Here is a 21602-nt window from a genome sequence, read left to right on the forward strand (position 1 = left end):
TAAAAGTGGCAAATCACCACATTTTAGAAGATGGAGCGAGCAAATGTTTTGTTCGCCATTGTTTTTTGATTTTAGCACTAAGGGCAGCAATAAAATTGTCATCCTTCACAAGATTTCTCTACACTTCCACACGTTAAATCAAAGCTCTGACGAGCAATAGCCAAAATATCAGACTTGACTCACAGATGAGCAGAACAACATTGGTCCATCCATCATAATGTTGCTTTGTGTCACCCGCAATTTATATATTCACTAGTGGGAGTGTAAATAACAGTCCAGCTTTCTCTCCATGTATTGTGCAGTACTGAAAAATATAAGAATGAAAAAAAAAACATACCTGAGCACTTAAATGCTTCTGCATGTGCACCAATGCATGCACACCTGTATCTTCACTTGATGATGACAAAGAAGAGGAGGAGGAAGGCAGACTGTCCAATGAGAGGGGTTTGTGGAGTCCGTTGCTGGGCGGCAGTGTTGCATTGTTGCTGTGAGATGACGCCGGTGCACCATCGGTACTGTAATACTCCTTTAGTAATCGCTTCCTCTGTAGACGTGCAATAGCCTCTCCAGACGTGCTCCTGGATAAACCTGATCCAGCAGCACCTCTGAGCCTCTCCTGGTGCTGCACAATCTTCGCAGGCTGACACGCCCACACGGTGAGGGGGAAGGAGTCCACAAAGGGCTGCGGCCGCCCTTTGCCTCCACGGGTGCCTTCATAGTCCACCCAGAACTGAGCAAAGTGCAACGCCCAAAAGTCAGTGGCGGCCGGCATTTTGAGGGCGTCTGTGCCCATCGTCGGCACCACCAGGCCCCGGTAGATGTCGTGGAGCTTGGTGTCTTGTTCGTGAGCATGGCGCTGGAAGACTGGATGGAGGAGGGGTAACGAGGAGGAGGAGCGAGGGAATGAGGAGAAAGTGGGAGAGAAGTAGGGCTCCTCCTCAAACGCTTGCAGCAGGGCCTCGAGGTGGGAGCGCGTGCAGTTTGCAGGATGCCGGGTGTTCGTGGCCACCATTTCTGAGGTCTGCACTGAGATGGAGCGAGGCAGATCGGCGGGACAGGAGGTGTCCCGATCGGTGGGAATCACCAGCTAATGGAGAGAAGGAACCACATAAATACCACAGAATACGTACAAAGGTCACATGCCCCCCCTCTGCTTTCCAGCATACCTTGAGCATAAGGCCGTCAACCTTGATGTCAACGTGCTCGTCGGGTTTCTGCGAGTCACTGAGCTTGTAGATCTCCATGAACTGCTCCAGACTCTGCCTGAGGTCGAGGGCGAAAAGGTTGATCCACACCAGGCTGCGAGGATCCAGAACCAGCTGGAGGGCGTTGAGCTGGACGTACAGGTTAGGACACGGGACTAGAGGAGTGGGAGGAAGTGGGAATATGGAAGAAAGAGAGTGTTGTTTCTTTAGTTTGAAAAACCTTCAATTGTTCGAATAATGTTTCGTAATGGAGGGAACTTGTAAGAAATCCATAACACGAATTAATCGGGTGATTGCTCATTGGTAGTACCAGGCGTAATTCAGAAAATCAATGTCCTTTTAGCCACGTAGCAGTCAATGACTTCCCTGCAGCTGAACGAATGGGCTGAGCAGATCCAGATGGGAGGTGAGAGACACAAACTCGCTGCCAAAACAGCGGGCCTGGTGCATAAATACAGCTACCTACACAGTTCACGACCCACTAAACGAAGATTAATGTTTCTAAATTAGATGCTACTTCCTTGAGCATTAAACACAGAATTCTTACTTGGGTAGTCTTTTCCATCAGGAAAGTAGTACTCTGTGAACTCCACATGAATGGCTGGCATCTCTGTGGGAAGGTACAAGGACTTCTTATTGCAGGAGATCATGGTCTTGGGGCTGGAGCGACGCTGGTCCGCTGTTGACACCTGCAACACACAAAAAGACACACACAAACTATCATTAAAAGTTAGTAGTCTAGCTGTATATAGTCTCAATGATTCCATATAGGCAGGTTTGTAAGCAAGAGTGTGTTTGTCAGGGACCTGGTAGATGCTGAAGTCAGCCATCCTGAGAACAACAGAGCTGGACATGAGCTGGGTCTTGGGGCTTTGAGTGGGAGGAGGACTGAAGGAGGTGCTGGAAGAGGTGCTTATCTTACCTGCAGAAAAGGAAAGAGAGATGGACAGATAGAGAAAGGGGAAACAAAGGTGAAAACACAATGACAAAGAAGGAGACACACACAGCGACCACTCAGTTCTGCAACGAGAAGCCACTGCGTCTTGCAAAAGGTGTGTATCACCGCACAAAGCTGTGCGCACACACACCGTGGTACCTGGCTCTAGACACCAGCAGCACTGGGCCGGAGGCTGTGTCTGTGAGCTCCACTCTACGAGTCCTCCATCTGCCTCCCTAAGCCCTACTCCTCCTGCTCTCTCCTGACTTCCTAGAGGCCCACACACATCGTCCCTAAGGGACACTGGAGGACAGAAAACCCACAGGGATGATGTGCTGTGCGCGTGTGCCAGGAGATACAACAAAAACATACACCCCGAAGAAGTTGAATGGTACCTAACATTTAATATTTGTCAAAGCGTGTGTGGTTACCGTGCTGCGGGGAACTGTGCGTGGGGGCCGGGCCTTGCTGGTCTCGAACTGCGCCCTTTAACATCTCCACGTTGGACTTGAACTCATCGAGCAGACTCCGTGCCCAGCCCTCTCTGGTCTTGGTGGCCTCGCTGTAGTGCATCCAGTGGAGACAACTGTCACCTGGAGATGGGTGGAGAGGAGGAAAACTGGTCCAACTTCCAAACAGTGACTTGTTTTAGTTCTGGTTCTCCTTACCAAGGTCCTGTGTGCTTTTTTTAATCGTACACTTTCATTTTTAAACTTTTGTTGTACTTGCTTGGTTTTGTATTGTTTTTGTAACTGTTTAACTGCTTTAAAAATCAGGGAAATTCAAGATTCTAAACAAAACACCATCTCAATTTCCTGTCTTCCATTCTGCATAGGAGAAGTTATGAGAAGCCATGCTAGCTGCAGCTCTAAAGTAGTCTGATGTGACACAGCAGCAATAACACTAGCAGGATTTTGCAGGTGGAGTGCAATGAGTTTATAGTGAGGATGCAAGTATTGCATAGTGTTAAATAAGTTGCAATGACTTCATGGTAAGGTGGTATCACTGCAGGATTCACACCTGCTCTGTGGAAAGGGTAGTAGTCCAATGTGATGGTGCTGAAGGAAAGCTGCATGGCTCCACCCGTTATTCTCTTGTTGATCACTGCAGAGATGGAAGAAAGACAGAAAACAGTCAAGTCGAAGCTTTTTTAAGAAATGTGTAAAAAAAAAAAAAAGTTAAGTTGAAAAAAACAAGAAAAAAAAGGATCTGTGTATATGCTACCTTTGTCCTTTGCGTGGATGTCGTCACATATGTGCAGGTCGAGGTGTGTGATCTGGAGATGGTGGGACGTCTCACATACGTCGTAGGCACTGAACAGCTTGGCCATGGTTGCACTCTGGTCAGCTGCTGTGGACGCCTGCTGGGTGCGCACCTGCTGGGCTGAGGGGGGCGCTGATGACACCTGGTGAACACGGACGCACACGAAAGGATGAAGATACCATGATTAGTGTTGAAGATTTTGATGCTGATGCTTGTGATCGTGGTCCTTTGTTTTTTTCAGGCTGTTGCTTTATTTAGTCTGGTAATATTGTTGCTGCTGATGAGTTAGTGTTCAGTTTTTTGTGTCAATTTTTTGGCTTACAGAGACTTAAACTGTCAAAAACTGTCAGGTTTAACAAAACAGCTGATGCATGCAACACACCATTCTTCCAGCAGATGGCGCATCACACCCAACTAGAGAAAACGCATTGACCACTGTGTGTTTTGTGGGATGAGGATGGGTGTGAATTTGTGTGGGAGATCAATGTACATTTTGTGAGTGTATGTGTTGAAGGAGCAATAAATAGGACAGACTGAAAGACACTGACAGCAGCAGAGAGAGACGAAGATGCTGTAGGCAGATAGACGCCATATGGCATCAGGGGAATGAAAGAGAAGGGCAGACATGATTTCCATGGACGCAAGGACAAACTATCAGACCATGACGTGGCTTATCCACAGAGGGTGGAATTAGGGCATGGACAGGGAGAGGGAGGGGGAAATGTTAAAAACGTCAAAAGGGAAAAGGAGACAGAGAGAGGGAGAGAAATCAACTTTAAACAGAGTGAGATATTTAAGAGAATTTTCTGTGTGGATGAAGTCAGTGTATTTGTGGATATCTGTGCGAGTCGGTCATGTGTGCACCTGGTCTTCCGTGGCCATGCTCTTCCTCTGCTGTGCAGACTTCTCCATGGCCTCGCTCAGAGACTTGGCATACTGCACCATGGCTTTGAGCTGGGAGTCTGTCAGCACCCAGAGCAGGTCGTCCAGGATGAGAATCAGCTTGGAGGCCACCACGTTACAGTCCTTAATCTGCGTCAGGTAGAGCCGGTTGGTATAAACATGCATTATGCAGGTGGAGGTAGCCTGAGAGCTGCCATTAATGTAATGTGACACTCAAAGGGAAATTCTCTTGTTGTGTGAGGTCTTTGTTGATAACCGGTAGGGATAAACTAAATTTACTGGAACTGTACTGAACTGCTTGACTCTGAATACAACAACATTACACATTCTTTATCAGTTTTTTTCAATAAGAACTACAACTGCACTGTCAGCATATTTGGCAGAGTTAATAAGTTTGTGTTTGGTGATAAATGCTTTATTCAGCAGCCTCGTAAAAGCCTAAAGAAACAAATGGGCTTAATTACCTTTACAAAAAAGTCTTTGTGCACTTTATGCTACATTTTATTGAATCTCCACATCTGCAAAACAGACATTAGCAGTGTTTTTTGTTTAAATGCACACCAGTGGCTTGATGAATCGCTGCTGTTGCTCCTGCAGCCTGTAAGGCCACACAGAGGGATTATTGTTCACAAGGAAAAGGGGATGTTGCTGAGAGCAGTCTGGGTTTCAAGCCTGGTCCATCAAATTTCTTAAAGTGAATGTCTGAATCTATTCAGGGGATGTGTGTGTGTGCGTGTGCGTGTGTGTGTGCTTGTGGCTGACCCGTCTCTTCAGAGTGACTCGGATCTTGGACTGGTTGGTGATGAGGCGAATGGGGGCGCTCAACATCTCATGCTCGGCGCTCTGGATGGCGTCAGCCTCGATGCGGATCATCTGCCAGCTGATCTCCTTGAACGTCAGGATCTGGGCCAAACAGGCACGGTGGTACAATGAGACACTGTGGCTGAGACAACATCTTTGTCGCCTTTCGAATCAAAGGAATAAATAAATACTGACTTCTCCCCTCTGAGGGTCTTGGATGCGAGTGAATCGCAGGTCACTGATGCTCCAGCTGGTGTTGACGCTGTAGACCTGCAGCTGGGAGAGCTCAAAGGAGGCGTTAAAGGCCTTGGCACTGATCCTGATGACGATGGAGTTGATGGACAGCGATATTCCCTCTACCACCTTCTCTGCAAAGCCATACTCACTGGAGACAGACAGGTGGAGAGGAGAGATATATTATAGCAAATATGTTATTACAAGTCTGTATAGTACCAACAGATTTTTGTTTAAAAATAATTAATAACAAATAGAAATGCTTAAAATATGACACTGAAACAGATCATCTAGAACAGAAACCTTGGGTTTACTTTTCACTCATATTGTAAGATAAATTTTAGTGATCACATCTAGGGAAATGCATGTATAAAAGTGGAATAAAGAGTAGTAAATACTACTAACTAAATGTATGTTTGCATGATGAGTGTCATCTGTTATGCTTTTCTTCCTTGTTAAACATCTGTTGAATCAATTAATGTGTAATTTTGCAGTATAAATACATCTTTAAAATTAGCCAGTTAGTACTGTACAGTGAATTCAATGTACAATACTCTTCCCCTAAATGTAAGAAACGCTGACACAGCAATAAAAATAAGATTTTCAGAGCACCTTGGTGGCTGAATTAGTGTTAGGTGATGTCTTCTATCTTTTTTCCTTACTTGTTCTGCCTATAGCTTGTTGTTATAACAATAGCATGGCTCCTTTAAGGAATAGGGCAATGTGTGGTGTGTATGTGTCGAGCGTGTGGTTGAGCGAGAGAGTGATGGTGGCTTTTCTCAGAGCAGACAGGTGTTGGTGTTGTGAGCAGAGGGAAATATTAGCAGTGAAGCGGTCTAGTGGCAGTAAATGTACAGTGTCGGTTACAGTTTGGCCATGAATAAACTCTGCAGTTCCTGTGTTTTGCTTCCCAGCAGTGGGGTAGAAGTGACGAGGGTTAGGCCCCAAGTCAGCTGCTGTGCATCCTGACCACAGTCTGGAAGCTGCAGCAGGAATGGTTAACACTATGCTTAAGCACACATAATAAACACATCATCTGATTATAAAAAAATATTTAATACTAGACAAAGTGTTGAATTACAACACTTTTATTGCACTTTCAATAATGAAAATGGAAGTTGTTTTTTAAGGAAATCTATTTAATTACATTTTGTTGATTATGAATTTGTTATGTTTTCAACTGCTTCAAACTTGTGGGGACCAAATTATTTCAATCCGGGTTGAGAACATGCTCACCTTTGTCCTGATGCTGTTGCTATGGGAGACGGGCCATTGGGGGGACGGGGCTCATCACAGGTACTCATCTCCATCTCCACTTTATCCAGGGTCTGCAAGCAAGTCATGGGCTTAAGTATCACAACTAACTACCCATGTGCCTTCAGGCAGTAGCCTGATATTAAAGAATATATCCGCTTTCCCACTGTTCAGTACAATAAATATAATGTTTTTACAGGCTTAGCTATTGTTGATGGTGTGATGCCATTGTGTTCTATAGTGTAGTGACTACCAGCAGATTCAAGAAAGTGCTGCTGTGCTACCTTTTAATACTACACCCTTTTATTATGTGCTCCTGATAATCACGGTAACTGTTTGATAAATAGTGTTGTGACTGTTTTGTGTTCCCCTGATATGTTTGTTATGATATATGAACGAAGACAGCGTGCCAAAACTGCTGAGAAACACAAGGTGCTAGAAGCATATATGAGGGCTGTGGACCACATGCAGCTTCCAGGTTTTGTAGATGAGTGTAAAATGAAGCGTATGTTCCTCCTGTTGTTGTTGGTTTCAGACAGCCTGTGTGCTGGGAATTACAGCTACCTGGGGACTGGGACCAGCCTGGCAGTCTGTCAGCCTGACACCTGCGCCCTGCTCAGCGAGGTGGCAGCAATGAGGGAGGAGTTGGCAGCCATGACACGTAGACAGAGCAGGCTCGAGCAAAACCTTGCCGCTGTGATGCAGAAAATGGCCACGTTCAAAGCCAATTTACAGTCCCACAAAAACCCGGCGGAGGAGCTCTGGACGAGCTTTGAGCTTTAGGCCGTTCAGTTGGTCCGTTTGAACAAGACATATCAAAAGAATATCAAAGAATCCTCCCTAACACTGGCACTGGCATCTTCATCACCATGGTCTGCAGGACACCATGCGCAACAACAACTCAGTACAGCCCAACGTGGTGGTGTCACTGATCGAACAGCCAGCGGGTGGTGTCTGCCCGGGACACAGTGGGTGACAATATCATCAACAGTGCGACCGGCGTAGCAGTGGTGCAGCTGGAGGCTGGAGACAGCTTGTTTGTGAAGCTCTATGCTAACATAGTGGTGCTCTATGACCACAGCAATTACTGCAAAACCTTCTGTGGTTTCCTGCTCTTCACCTTGTGATTAGCAGCGTCACTTAACCCGTGATGGAAGATAAGTAAATGATGCAGGACTACAGGCGGTTAATTTGACACAAGATGATTCAATGATTTAAGAGGAGACACAACATGTGAAAACATGCCTTTTTCATGCCCTGATCAATTTTGAGATTTTGCTTCCATGACATCTTATTTAAGGCTAGGAGAAAGAAAATTCCCAAAATAAACATTTGGGTGTTTTATTTCAGATTTCTGCTCTGGACTCTGGATCAACTGGGGTTTAATGGTGGTATCTATTAGTTAAAATTTTTTGCCATATTCACCTGCAGTGCCTCCCATAATGGAAATAAACAAACAATTACAAATGTCCTGTTTTTATTATGACAGGTGCAGTGGGTCAAACTTACCAAAGAGATTGGATGAGTCTTCAACTTTGTCCATGGTATCTGTGAATAAAAGCAGAAACAGCGGCTTAGCTTTTCAGCCTTACAGTATTCTGATCCTCGCAGCAAGCACTTGGCCTTTCGGTCCTCTCAAAATGCTAAATTACCTGGCAATGGGATACTCAAATCAAATGAAACGCAGCCGAACTACACAGAATTAAATCAAGCCAGAACGGCAGGCGAGGTAGCTCAGAGATGAAGGAAGAAAAAGAAATCAATGAGTCTATGCTGAGTGGCAGATTGCTCCATTCAGCTCCAGAGCTCCATTAATCCTCAACATGCAGCCTCTTGATTCAAGTCTTGGTCAAATTATATAGCAAAAGAGATTAAATGCTTATGTTCATATGCTGTTTTTTTTTTCTCCACAGAGCAACTCGTTCTTTGAGACGTTGTAAATCAAGATGTGACAAAATGCTCAGGCTTTGCGGCTCTAACTGAATCGGAGACACATTTTATTCGCCTTGCTTCTGTCACAGAAGCGCCGGGAGGTGCCACTAGGGGGCGCTCGCTCAGGCCTCTAACTTTGAGTCATCAAAGCAGAACCATTTACAGCAGTTTAAAATCAGTGTATTTATTTATGAGTGATCAATAAATCAATTATTTACTTTAACTGTGTCAAAATGACGACGTGAGAGTGTCGGGTTAAGCTCCTCTGTAGCAGGAAGACACAAACAAGAGATGGGGATCTAACAAGTGAGGAAGTCAGATATGGATCTCTGTTCTCCTTTTTTTTTTTACCAGTTTAACAGTAAACAATGCAATACATTGTAAGCTGGAGCACAGTGCTGTTCACTGAGAAATATGATGCTCCACGCACCCCTGTTGTAAATGGTGTGGGTTTTATAGCTGCAATACTGCATTAGTGTTACACACACAGTCAATGACACAGCAGATAGTAAGGGCAGTGGCTAACATTCAAACGTGAAGACAGCTGTGACAGAGCAGAGAGAAAAGCCTGAGGTGGGGGAGGAGAAGAGGGGGTGGAAAGTGGACCTTGGTCTGAATAAAAGTCCAGTCACGAAGCAAATTACGCAGCCTCATTCACTGTTTCCAGGGTGTGTCAGACTCTGCTCTTAAACATGACACTTTGCTGGCGACCACGACCACACGAGGGCCATCAGACATCTCCAGCAGAGTGTGTGTGTGCAGTGCAAAGAGTCATTCATGTACAAGGTATCTAGCTCGTGTGTTGATTTAAGAGTCAGGTTGACTATATATAGAGATAGAGAGAATATATGTATGTTGTTCTCCAGGATTCCTTTAATTTAGGCCTAAAATAAAACAATGAATATAACTTTTGTATTTAGTTTTGAATATTAGGCAGAATAAATCTTATCTCTGTACTTTGGTTTAACAATACCCTCAAAGCAATAAAGCTTTAAATCAAAAGTTCAACATTCCCATCCCTCTGTTACTGGCTCGGTTACTCTCTCTGAAGCCATATCTGGCAGTCTGTTAGCTTAGCTTAGCACAAAGACTGGAAACGGGGGGGTAATGGTTACCCTGGCTCAGTCGTAACAATAGAAGCATAAAAATAACAATTTGCTGTTTTATAGAGGGTTACGTGACTATGTCCTGACTGTAAACGGTTGCCAGGCAACCTCCGAAGGCAGTTACTGTGTCTGACTAAGAAATAGTCAGGCACATAACTGGTTAAAAGTAATAACTTGATTTAAGATATTTTATATGAGGGTCATTGCCAGTTATGGAGAAGATGTATAACTTGGATTCAGTTAATACTAATGTGCATCAGTACAGTTAATATATATACTTTTACAAGATGTTTCAAGGCTTGTTTACCAGTTGAGCTCTGTGTAATCAAGTAAAAAGAAAGTTAGCATGAGAGACAGTTTTTGGTACATTTTATCTATATGTCAGACTGTGAACTGTCTGTCTGTTTAACATGCTCTGATGTGTGGAAATTTCAAAAGCGTGCCGAGAAAGTGTTTTGGTTTTTTGCTGTGAACTGAGTTAGCCAAGTTAGCAAGACTGGTGCAATCTTGGAGAGACGCCGGTCGAAATTCTTCCCCCACATGGACGAGAGGAGTTCAGCGGTCGTCACAGATATTTTTCCCAGCGCTGAGGATGGTCTGCTATCGGCGAGCGTGTGGGTCCTGCTGGTCACCGTTGCTGTGCTTTTGCAGACTTAGACAGATCTGGCGGTACCGGTGTCTACGGACGGGGTAGTTTCAATATAAACTGTGCCTACAAACCCTAATGCACGTTATGCATGTAATTGAATAAGTTCATTCATACAGTAATATTTCCAATATATTGGGTTATTAATACCAGGATTAGTCCCCGCCTGAGTAGTTACTAGAGAGAGAGTGAGTCATCATTCACTCTTGACAATGAAATGTCTCTTTCACCATTTTACCAGGTATTACTGTAAAGGGGGTTCATACTTTGCTGAGTACTGCATAAAGTGTTCCTCATACCACGTGCCTATGATGAAAGGGCTACATGAACAAACCACAAATTATGTCTTAATTAGTGTGCTTTAGAGGTGCTGATATGAAGATTCAGGCTGCTGTTTTCAGACTTAATGCTAAGATAATCTATCCGGCTCCTGGCTGTAGCTTCATTATTACTTCACAGACATGAGAGAGGCATCAATCTTCTCATCTGACTCGCCATCAGAAAGAGAATGAGCATATTCCCCAAAATCCAACATGTCACAGTGTCCCTCACCCTGATGGCCGCCTTGTTGCAGCATACACGGTTAATGGCCAGCCAGGTGGGCAGGTCCAGCAGGCTCTGGAGGACCTCCTCATCCAGCTCCAGGTTGGTCAGCTGGCCCTCGCCCTTCAGCGTGCTCAGGTTGATTTTGTCCGGCGACAGGTTCTTAGCAAACCTACGACACACAGATGAGAAGTGCAGCTCTGAGCATGGGAATATTTATAGAAACAGGTTCTTGGCAAAGTGACAGGACGGCCGAACAAAACCCCAACTGTTTGGCTTGGAGTGTTGGACAAGAACAGAGGGGAGCCTTTCCAATGCAATACACACACATATTTCTTAAAAATAGTTTGTCATGGATATCAGGCATTATTGTTTCCCAAGAAACAAACAAAAAGAAAAAAATCAACCAGCAAAAACCATTAATTTCAGAATGAATCATGTTTAAGAACTAACCCACATCCTCTTAATAGCACACTCAAAAACAAGACTATAATTTAGGGTTATACATGAACACTGACTACAATACCACTATGAGACAATTCACTCAACTACACAAATGGAAAGAAATACTATATGTATAAAATAATATGAAACCAGAGTTTAGAAAAGAATGTTTTTCTCTTCATTCAAGCTTTTCTGTTAATCACAGTTGTTTGGTTTATTTCCATAGTAACCGCTTAATCTGATAATGATAAGGGGGAAGAGATGAACAGGTGTTTTAACTAGAGGTGATCAGGAGTTCTATCAGCAGAGCAGATCTCCACCAGGTGTGTCTGGGGGCATGTGGGTGGGGAACAGGAAGTGCAGGGCAGGCTGTGTGTCCAGCGTGTTGTGCATGACAGCAGTGGAACGAAGGGGTGACAACATGCAGGTTCCAAAACACCAGCAATGTAAAATGTCAACTTCAAACTGAAAACTGCCAACACTAACACGACTGCCACGCGCCTTGTCACCACTGGAAACAAGACTCCAAATGAAGCGGCTGTTGGTCACTTGCTTGAGTTTTCTCACAGTGTGTGTGACTTGCTTCCAGCCTCAAGTGGCCATTCGTGGAAGGGCACTTTTTGGTTTTTCATGTTGTCTTAATTTTTCAGCCCCAGAGGTTGCTGCTTGGTAACAGAACAAACAGCACACACACACACACACACACACACACACACACACACACACACACACACACACACAGCATGTGTGTGGAGCATGTGTGTGAAGCTGTGTGTACATGTCGAATAACCTACAAACTGTAGCTTGTCATTGACATGGCACTTTCAGGAAGGAAAAATGCTGCCACACCGGCGACTTCAGGGACTTTTCCATGACTTTATCTCCATCTTTGCCATGGTGGCAAGTACAGCTGCAGGCTACTGGTAAGACAGACTGTTACCCTAACCCTGATCTAGACCTAACACACACACACACACTTGCACACACACACAGCAGACTTAAGGACAGTGGACAGGACTGTACAGTGAAAGGCACTTAGAATAATTGTAGTTTGTGAGATCCATGCTGGAAAGAACATGCGCATGTTCACAGCAAGGACAAAGTGTACTCAAACCTCTCGATAAGGCGCCAACACTCACCTTCAAATAAGAGGTGTGAGCCAGTACTGATAATTATAACCTCACCATCTTGGAGAAATGCTGTGTATATTTAAGTTCTCCATATGTTGCAGTGATTCTGTGTTTCATCAGTTTGCTCTTTCTCTTAAATAAATAGACTTAAACACACACACAACTCAATGTCCATGACCTAAGTGTTTCCTGCCCTTCCAGTTTGACTATTGGTTAATAGTTAGCAGAGTGGCCAAATACTAAATGGTTTATTGACTTGCACGTCTTCGCAAGCCAGTCTAATGGAATCTCTCAAAACAGCGATATTATTGATTTCACATTCTCTAGCTGTTAAGAGCCACACGGCCTTGATCCTGCAACATGAAGAGGTGCAGGATACCGGATGTCCGCCTGGTCATTAACTTCAAGAAAACAGCCATGGTGGGTTGTGGTCGGCAACGATGCAGCGAATATAAAAGCTTGAGTAGCACTAGAACACAGCGAGTTGGTAGCAGTGTTCAGAAAAAAAGCAGACCCATTCCCTTTTAAACACGTACGTACGGTACAGGCAGGCTTAATCTTGTTACCGAGCTAATCTCTCACACACTTAATGCATGTGTGTATCTGTAAATAGGGCCAGATCAAAGCTCGGAGTTTCACAACTAACACACATTCGTCCCGACAGAGTGACCTGATTGTCATGGCTGCAACATCAAGACAAGGAACTAAAGCTTTAGTATTTTACTGCGTTGATGTGCGTGCTCATTAAATCACAACAGCGCTGGGTGCCATCTGAAGTTGTTCGACATTAGTGGCAAAGCAATACCTCATTTTTGGCAATGAACCATAATATTGCCTATTTTTAGGCGAAGGAGTCTCTGTGCAACAGCGAACTTAAAGCTCAAACTGGTGTTTCAACAGACAACTGGGACAGAATCTGGAAAGATGAGAAGTGGAGCACTTGGTTATAGTAACAGCTTTTAATAAGGCTAAAAGCTCACACTATAAGCGTGTCTATTACAGGGTTTAACTATAACCTTGTGCTCCAGATCTTATCTTTCCAAATGCTACCTGGAGGATGATACACAATAGCTGATTAGCAATATTTTTCTCATGAAGTACTTTTTGGGATATATTTTTGCATTTATTTGACAGAGAAGGTAGAGAGGTGAGGATCTGATATGCATTGCAATTCCTAAGTATTAAGTAGATTTTACGTTATATCTTTGCGTTACAAGAACAAAGACCAGGAATTGGCTTGTGTGAGTTGGCAGCCCACCAGGAATAAACTGATGATACTGAAAATAATGCACTTTATAATGGCACTGACTAAGAAACTGTCATTTACGTGGCTTGATCAGGTCTTGGCCGATATCTGATCAGCAAAGTCTGCATCAACACCAGCACCGCTCGGATTGGTCCCTAAATAAAATAAAGTCACAGGTGCAGCAAGTGGTCCATTTGCATTATCAGCTAACAACCAGTGGTGATGTACGATTGTGCGGCCTCTCAGTAACTGGATATTCGTAGGGAGACAAAAGCTTTTTGTTCTTATGGTCTGAGTCGTCACCGATGGAAGGCTACCTGAAGACATGGCGAGGTGCACAGGCTCAGTATCTGCAGTGCGAAAGAAATGCTGTCCAGTGAGCAGTGCTTTGTGATTCAGCTGCCCACGTTTTAAATGATTCAGTCTGTCAAATTCCTGCCTCTTTCCACTCAACACCTTTTCCTGGCACCGTCACATTCTTCTCTAATTCCACATCAATGTAAATTATTCAGCGGCAGACATAAACAGAGAGTCGGCGCTTTCGGAACAGAGAGAACAATGTAAAAAACTCTCACCAACAAAACATGAATAATATCATGCACACACGCTCACATAGGCACACGCACACTCCGAGACAGAAACACACTCTGAGAGATACATGTAGTTGCTGGAGCGCCTCAGCCTTGTGACCAGTGAAATATTCATCCCTGCTGCTGATCAAGTATCAACCAGTTAGCCAGCTAACTTCACTCACTCCCTTGCGCCTTATCTGGCTTCTCGGTCTCCCTTGGGCCACCTCATGCTTCCTCTCCCCTTGTTCCAAAGTCATAAATAAACCAGCACTGTAATCAAATAATATGCCGTTGATCGGCTGCCCAATACCAAGGCTACAAAGGCTAAATAAGCTAAATTACACACGCAGAGAGAACCGACTCATTGCTGAGAACAACAGCAGGAGGCAGAGGGTATTAAGTTCACACACCACGACATCTTTCCCCTTCATCTCGTCAGTCATTATTCCAGTCAGCAGGGTTGAGCTCACCAGACCAAATCCAGGAACATAAAGAGATCAGGACTAGCTACTGGCTAACCTCTCAACAATAAAGTCCACTTGCAGGGTTAGTTTATCACATTACTCATGCACTGTCGTCTTTGTTAAGCCAAAAATGACAAAATGTGGATGAATTACAATAAATGAATCATGATGAAATAAACTACAGCATTGGTTTGCTGTTGCGCAAGCCTGCTTTCCTTGAATGCTGAATACATAGATTTTCCTTGAGTGTAATTCGGCCAAAATAACCTTAAAGACGTTCTTAACAGTAGGCCGATGTTTCAGCTTTTTTTCCACTAACCACAAAACACTGAGAGCAGACTTTAGTCCGCCACTCTTTATGCTGATGTCTGTGGATCCTGTCAATGGAAACAGGGAGACTCCCAGCTTTTCCTGCCCTGACGGTGCCTTCGTGGCGCAGCCTGATGACATCAGTGCCAGAAAGAGAGGAGCCCGAGGGAAGATGGCTAGAGTGACTCAAACGGACGACCGGCTTGTTTTTAGCAACCAAGACAAGTGGTGACGAAGCAAGAGAGAGAAAAAAAGAGAACGAGAGACACAGAAACTCAAGACAAAAAAAGAAAGAGAGGAGGCATCCTCCATTGGGATTTAGGAATGTGGTTTTCCACAAGAAAACAAAAAGGGATCTGGGATGATAACACATTCTTTCCTGCCAGGGCTCATTTGACCAAGCAGCAGGCTTGGCTCGACAACAAAAATGGAGAATGTGACATTTAAATGGGCCTTAAATCTTCCGCTGGCCCATTCAGTGTCAGCAGGAGGGTGTAATGAGTCTGCTGCAGAAACCTCCGACAACTCTTCTCAGTCAGTATTCCTGAATGGACACGGAGAAACTTTACAGACCAGCTGACAAACAACAGAAACAGCCACTGAAGATGGATCCAGTGAAATAAATTAAATGAGATTAAAGCGTTTTTCAAAAACATGGTGGTGGTCGACGAGCCTATCAGATATTTTACATGGAGCAAGTTCATGAAATGTAATCTAATATTGCTGTTTTCAAAATATATTTTTATTGGCTCGTCAGGGATCATATGTTCTCTCCTCCTTTATTGCACTCCTGTTAGAGGACAGCAGCACAGCGGGACTTGGAGGCAGTCTGCCTGCAGTGTGGGAGTGTTGGTAAATCAAATGGAAACCGTAAAACAACCCAGCCTAAAAATAACACCCACACACATGCATGAACCTTTTCTTAATTACCAGTCTGCATAATCTTTAGTCTTTACTCAATATTCACATTAAATGATTTAATCTTGAGGAATCTTCTGTTGACCTTGAAGCCTGACTGAAGTGGATAACATGAACACGATCTGACAGTCCTTCTTATATTCTTTTTTAGTGTGTAACACAGCCCAGGTATCTTTATGTATTTGTTCTTTTGGGTCTTTTATGGTTAGATGTCTGCAAACCTATGAAAAAAAAGTGATCAAGGAGTTACCAAATGCCAAGTAGGCTGGTTTGGTTTCAGAGGCCTTGGGGGTGATGCAATGAAGCAAGAGGTGTTTAAGTTTCCTCTTAGTGGAAATTACACCCTTATCCAGCGCTAACAACATGATCAACTCTGGCTAGCCAGTTAATATACTGTCCCCGAAATCCTCAAAGGTAATGGATCTGAACTTGTGGGCACAAGATAAGAAGTATCATCTTTCAGCACTTCAGAGGCTCCGCTGCATTTCATGTTAACCTGATAAATACAAACACAATACACAAGCTAATGCTAATTTTAAAAAAGCTTCCTGGTTATGCTTAAGTTGAAAGAAATGTGCTTTCTCGTGTAATATATTGCCACCAATGGTAAGAGCATATGACTTGCTCAGAAAAAGCACAACACGTTGATGAAACAGGTCTTTTTCCTTTGGTGTCTCAATTTTCCTGCTTTCTTATTGTGACGACATGAATACATTACGCAGCCCTAACCAATAGGCTATTAAAAAGATTGAGTCATCTCAAAGTTGTCATCAAGAGGGATTACTTGAATTACTTTGTAGCCTACATACCAGCACAAGTGCAGGGACACATATATCTACAGCTGTACACATGCACACAAACTCCTACAGCACACCTCCACACAGTACATGTCAACAGCCTGTCAAAGTGAAGTGAGTTGATATTGGCAGTGAAGGCCCCGGAGTCCTGGAATATTCATGACCCCGTGCAGACAGCGAAAAGGTTAGCGTGAAGGAGAAAACAATCCAAGACCCTGGCGACACCGCAGCAAGGATGCCGGGGCCCAGAGGGACTCCGGTCAAATGTCGCTCTCTCTCACACCAGCATATAAAAACACACACACGTATTTCACAGCTACACACTGATGAGACACCCACAGCTAGGCACTCAGTCATGACTCACGCCGTAATAGCCTTCCCACCAGCAGCGAGCCATAAGACAGGGAATAGTGGAGTTCATCACTATGGTGCATCATCACGCAGCTACTGCAGGATGGAGAGAGTCAGGCCTAAAGAGGCTCATGATGACAAACACAACGGCAGAAATGGACTCATCTCTCACACCCCAATGGGTACTAAACCTCCACTGAAAGAAAGTTACATGTGCACACAATGGAGAGCATGTTCGTGATACTGGTGCTACAATCCCTCATGCTCAACCTCAGCTGACTCAGAGTCGAAATGGCCTCTGAACTAAGCAGTCTCCTTTTTACTGATTGAAAATGCAATGGATGAAATTCTTGTGGGATCAGTTGGTGGTCCAAAGATTTACGATAATCATCTTTATTACATCGAATAAAATGCCACAAGCACCGCTGACAGAATAAAAACCAAGTCTTGGACCTGAATGCTACGTGTTCAACATTAAACCCTAAAAAGGAGAAGAGAGGTGAGCAAGGCTGTGTCTGGTAAACATCCTGACTTAACCCCACAATGGACCCTGCATACCATCCTGACTATAAGTATAATCTCCCAGGTCAGGAACTCTTTCTCTTACAAAGAAGAGATAATCTTTTTGTTCTTTAAGGGGCCTGCTCTGGGTAATATAGTCTATCAACAGCTTCTCCTTATGCACAGAAAGAAACTCTCCCTCTGTCATTTAAGATTTCCTCATTCCTCTGTGACTGAGGATTTGAATTATGCCGTCTACACTCTGCAGAACTGTTGCGCTGTGGTCTTATGACATTAATGAGGAGCCATTTACTGTCTAATCAGGATGGCATGGAATACATAGGGGTCATTTCACAGAGAAAATACACTCTGAGGACCCCAAAGCCATACATAATGTGAGTTAACAGGAGTGTGCTGATTTTTTTCGCTCCCAAAAAAAAAATAAACTCTTACAACATCACTTTGGATGGTTTTTAGTGAGGACTGATGTTTCCAGAAATGAGGTAGATCATTGTGGACAACCTGCATAAGAGGTTGTGTCCTTCTGGCTAAAAAGAAAGGACACTCCATCGATGGATTTAGAGCCTAAATAATTAACCAATGAACTGAAACATTTGCTAAACCCAGCTTCTAAAATGCTAATATTTGCAGCTTTTATCTACTTCATATCTGTGTTAATGGACTATCTTTGGTTTGGATTGTGAAGTGTATTTCAATCAAAACAAGAGATTTGAAGATGTCACCTTGAGCCCTGGGAAATTGCCTTTTGCCATTTTCGGACATTTAATCGAATGAGCCACAATGGCTGTCGGTTAAATGATTCATTGAGAAAATTAGGGCCAGTTAGTTTCAGCCCTAAAGGCATTTACTTAACTTCGAGATAAGGAAATAGGGTGTGGGTGTAACAGTTTTCTTGCAGCCAATGAACAAAGAGGAAAGAAAGGGTAGAGGGCAACGAATGTGAAAAGATGGAATGAGGAATGGAAGTGAGGACAGAAAGAAGTAAGGAAGGAATGAGGAAAAGTAGGCAAGAGGGAAGAAAGTAAGCCATTTGAAGTCTCCTTTTCTCTACAGAGTGCCATTTGGGAATTCACCCTCTCTGCCATTCATACAAAGTTGATTGCCATTCTTCAACTGAAACCTCTGTATTTAAGCTTGTGTATCAGAATACCCATCAGCTCTATGTTCCCACTCTTTCACCTCCCTGTGAAAGCAAGAGAAAGTCTCTCTTTTAAGAGAACAAAGTAGAGAGAATGTGACCAAGAAGGCCTAACTGTGTTTAGCCATTTCTCCATTCATATATACTGTATGTGTGTATGTGTAATATGACCCTGCTCTGTCTGGCTGCAGGCCAGAGGTCCTGTCGATAATCTAAACCTGTCTGTAATGCAGACAAACACACACCTTGTCATCTAGTCGCCCCCAGGGGCTACCTCAGTTCGACCCTCTGTAAAACACTTCATCAATACGGTCTCACATCCGGAAAATGCAGAACAAATGCAAGCCAACAACACAGCCATGTCACTTAACATTACCAAACTCATCCTTGCACACGAAAAGTCATACACAATGCTTTTTCTAAAAGCTCACATTGTACAAAAAGGCCCTCTCAACTAGTTTAATATGTCGTGCATGCCTCAGTGCATTTGTCTTCGCCAAAGGGGGAACAGCCATTGTAGACTTCTGAGTCAATGAACTGTAAAGATGTGGTGCCGCCTCACCCTAACAGACTGGTCCTGGTCACAGACAGTATTGCACAGACGTGTGTCCTCTGCAACTGTTCAGCATGGAGGCTGAGCTGACATGTTGACACCCACAACACTACCTGTAGCTGTGTAAGCACACCTACAGTGTGTATGAATAATCTTGCCGGTGGTGCAAACTATTCCTGGCTGATGCTGATGAAGCAGCACGAGACAGCAACAGAGCAGATAAAATCTAACCCATCCTTGAGCTGAATCGCCCAAGCATGCATAATAACGGACTCGTGTATTTGCAGCCATACATAAGGTGCTGCTGATTATTCTGACACCAGCACTTTCAACGTGACATCACCGCGCCGAACGGAGCAGGATTGGCTGACTGTCGGGCAGGTCAGCTTCCGCCGCTCGGCACCCGACCAATCAGGTCGGCACAAAGAAGATCAGATGACAAGCCCAAAGACAGATGACATCACAAGTCTTCAAGTCATTTCCTGTCAGTGTTGACACTAATGCTGCTGAGGGCATGCACAGTCATCTGCAGAAACTCTTGCCTCAACACACACACAAAGCACAAGGAGACACACACAGAGTACTAGGACAATGAAGGGCATGCCACTCGCGGGCTGTGTGTTGCAGACAATACAAATCTTGGTTGCTGCACTGTGTATGAATATGAAGAACAAAGCGACCCTCAACACCGTTAAGGTATTAATCAGTGAGTGACTAATTAATCGCAACTCACTCACTACAAAGACTTCTCTCATCAAGCACAATCACCTTTGTCCTCTTCATTTTAAAGAATGTAAACCGGTCCACCTGCATACTGATGAGCATTTTAAATACCAGTCATCTGTGACCTGCATTATAAATGTGACAGCTGTCATTTCTTATACCCCGTGTAAGCACTGTCCACCTTCAGTTGTAATATAATGTGTGACTGTCATTATCATTCAGTGCACTTTGCTGTTTGAAAAACAGTTGAAGGTGTGACTGTGCTCTGTTTTAGGTCATTAACAGGTTAGTCTCTGGGAGGAAAACAGTTCTGCATGTTTCAAGCTCTCCCCCTGGAACAAAACCAGGAAGTAGTCCATTGAATGTCCCTTGAGGGACAGTGGAAAATAATAAATAATAGATGTAAAACGGGTCGAGCTGAATGCAGCCCATAACTGCAAGACATTAAAAAAATAAATGGGGCCTTACACAGCAAGTGGTAGCGCTATTACCCAGATCCTGAACCAATATTACGGTCATTTATCTCCAAGTACATAATAGGGTGCTTACCGGTGCCACAAAATGCTTACAAATATGTTTGATTAAGGTGACAGCATAGCAAATTTCCCTCTCTAAATGACGTTGTCTTGTGTCCTGAGGGTCTATGGACTATGTGTGGTGTCTGACAGGGAGGCACAGTGGTGAAAAGACCACATAAGCAGGGCTTAAACCCGGGTAAACAAACCTGCACCCCACTCCACTGCCCTTGCGCCGATGAGTGCAAACCGATCTGTCTTCCCAATTATCGTTATAATTACTTTAGGACAAATTGGTATATTTACTTAGCTGCCAGTTCTACGACTCATGGTTGTGTGTTCATTCGTGACGAGTGTCTGGAGGGTAATTTTCCTTCAGGGGAAGACTGAGATTGTCGTTTTAAATAATGTGACCCAATCACTCGTTCAACCTGCTAAACCAAGTGTTAAGGGATTAGCCCTCCACTAGCTAACCCCCGTGTTAGCAAAGTTAGCTGACGAGCCACGACTCAGGTCAGAGGGGGTTACGTCAACTGAAAACGCAACTGACAGCCTTACAGACAACAGGGACGCGAGCTAACTAACTGAAGAAACATCTTCTTCCCTGTCCAGCAAAGATTACACTTGGTTTTTGTGTCGTTGAAGTAACAGTTTTTGGTGATAGCTAACGTTAGCTAACGTCTGTCTGACAGCTGAATCCCCCCGTCGTCCCTTTCCCTCCACTCCCTGTCTGCTAACACGAAGCGCCGTTCAGGACTGACCTGGAGAGATGCTTCAGGATCTGCTTCTTGATGAGCCCAGCCATGGCCGTACAAATCCGATATCCGATCCGTCGCCGGGGTGTCTGACCTGTCTGGCTAGCTGGCTAGCCGAGCCGCTAGCTTTTCCCACTCGAGGTATACAAACACACAGCTCAAATTCTCATCCCCGTGTCAGTCTTCATTTCAACGGTGTTCCCGCTTCACTCTCTGAGAGATGAGGGAGTAAGGGCGGAAAGACGACATTTCAGACGTCCGAGGGACAGCCGGGCTCGGAGACAAAGCATATCCCGTTAGGCCATTTCATGCAGATGTACTGATAAAGCTCCAAAACGCTC

At 44.2% G+C, this 21602-nt stretch overlaps 1 protein-coding gene across 5 annotated transcripts in view; it reads right to left on the reverse strand.

Moving 5' to 3' along the window:
* uhrf1bp1l (UHRF1 binding protein 1-like) overlaps positions 1-21602 on the reverse strand; it is a 35085-nt gene extending 13483 nt beyond the window's left edge. For all 5 annotated transcript variants that reach the window (XM_041963847.1, XM_041963845.1, XM_041963844.1 and 2 more), the window contains exons 1-14: positions 21268-21602; positions 10834-10996; positions 8107-8145; positions 6580-6671; positions 5305-5494; positions 5071-5211; positions 4270-4437; positions 3367-3547; positions 3163-3246; positions 2574-2735; positions 2012-2127; positions 1753-1894; positions 1167-1360; positions 338-1087 (exon numbers count right to left, since the gene is read on the reverse strand). In XM_041963847.1, coding sequence (XP_041819781.1) covers positions 338-1087; positions 1167-1360; positions 1753-1894; positions 2012-2127; positions 2574-2735; positions 3163-3246; positions 3367-3547; positions 4270-4437; positions 5071-5211; positions 5305-5494; positions 6580-6671; positions 8107-8145; positions 10834-10996; positions 21268-21311 — 2466 coding nt within the window. In that variant the 5' untranslated portion in view covers positions 21312-21602. The remainder of the gene's footprint in view (positions 1-337; positions 1088-1166; positions 1361-1752; positions 1895-2011; positions 2128-2573; positions 2736-3162; positions 3247-3366; positions 3548-4269; positions 4438-5070; positions 5212-5304; positions 5495-6579; positions 6672-8106; positions 8146-10833; positions 10997-21267) is intronic.

This window comes from Chelmon rostratus, chromosome 22 (genome assembly GCF_017976325.1).
Source record: "Chelmon rostratus isolate fCheRos1 chromosome 22, fCheRos1.pri, whole genome shotgun sequence".
Classification (NCBI taxonomy): Eukaryota; Metazoa; Chordata; class Actinopteri; order Chaetodontiformes; family Chaetodontidae; genus Chelmon; species Chelmon rostratus.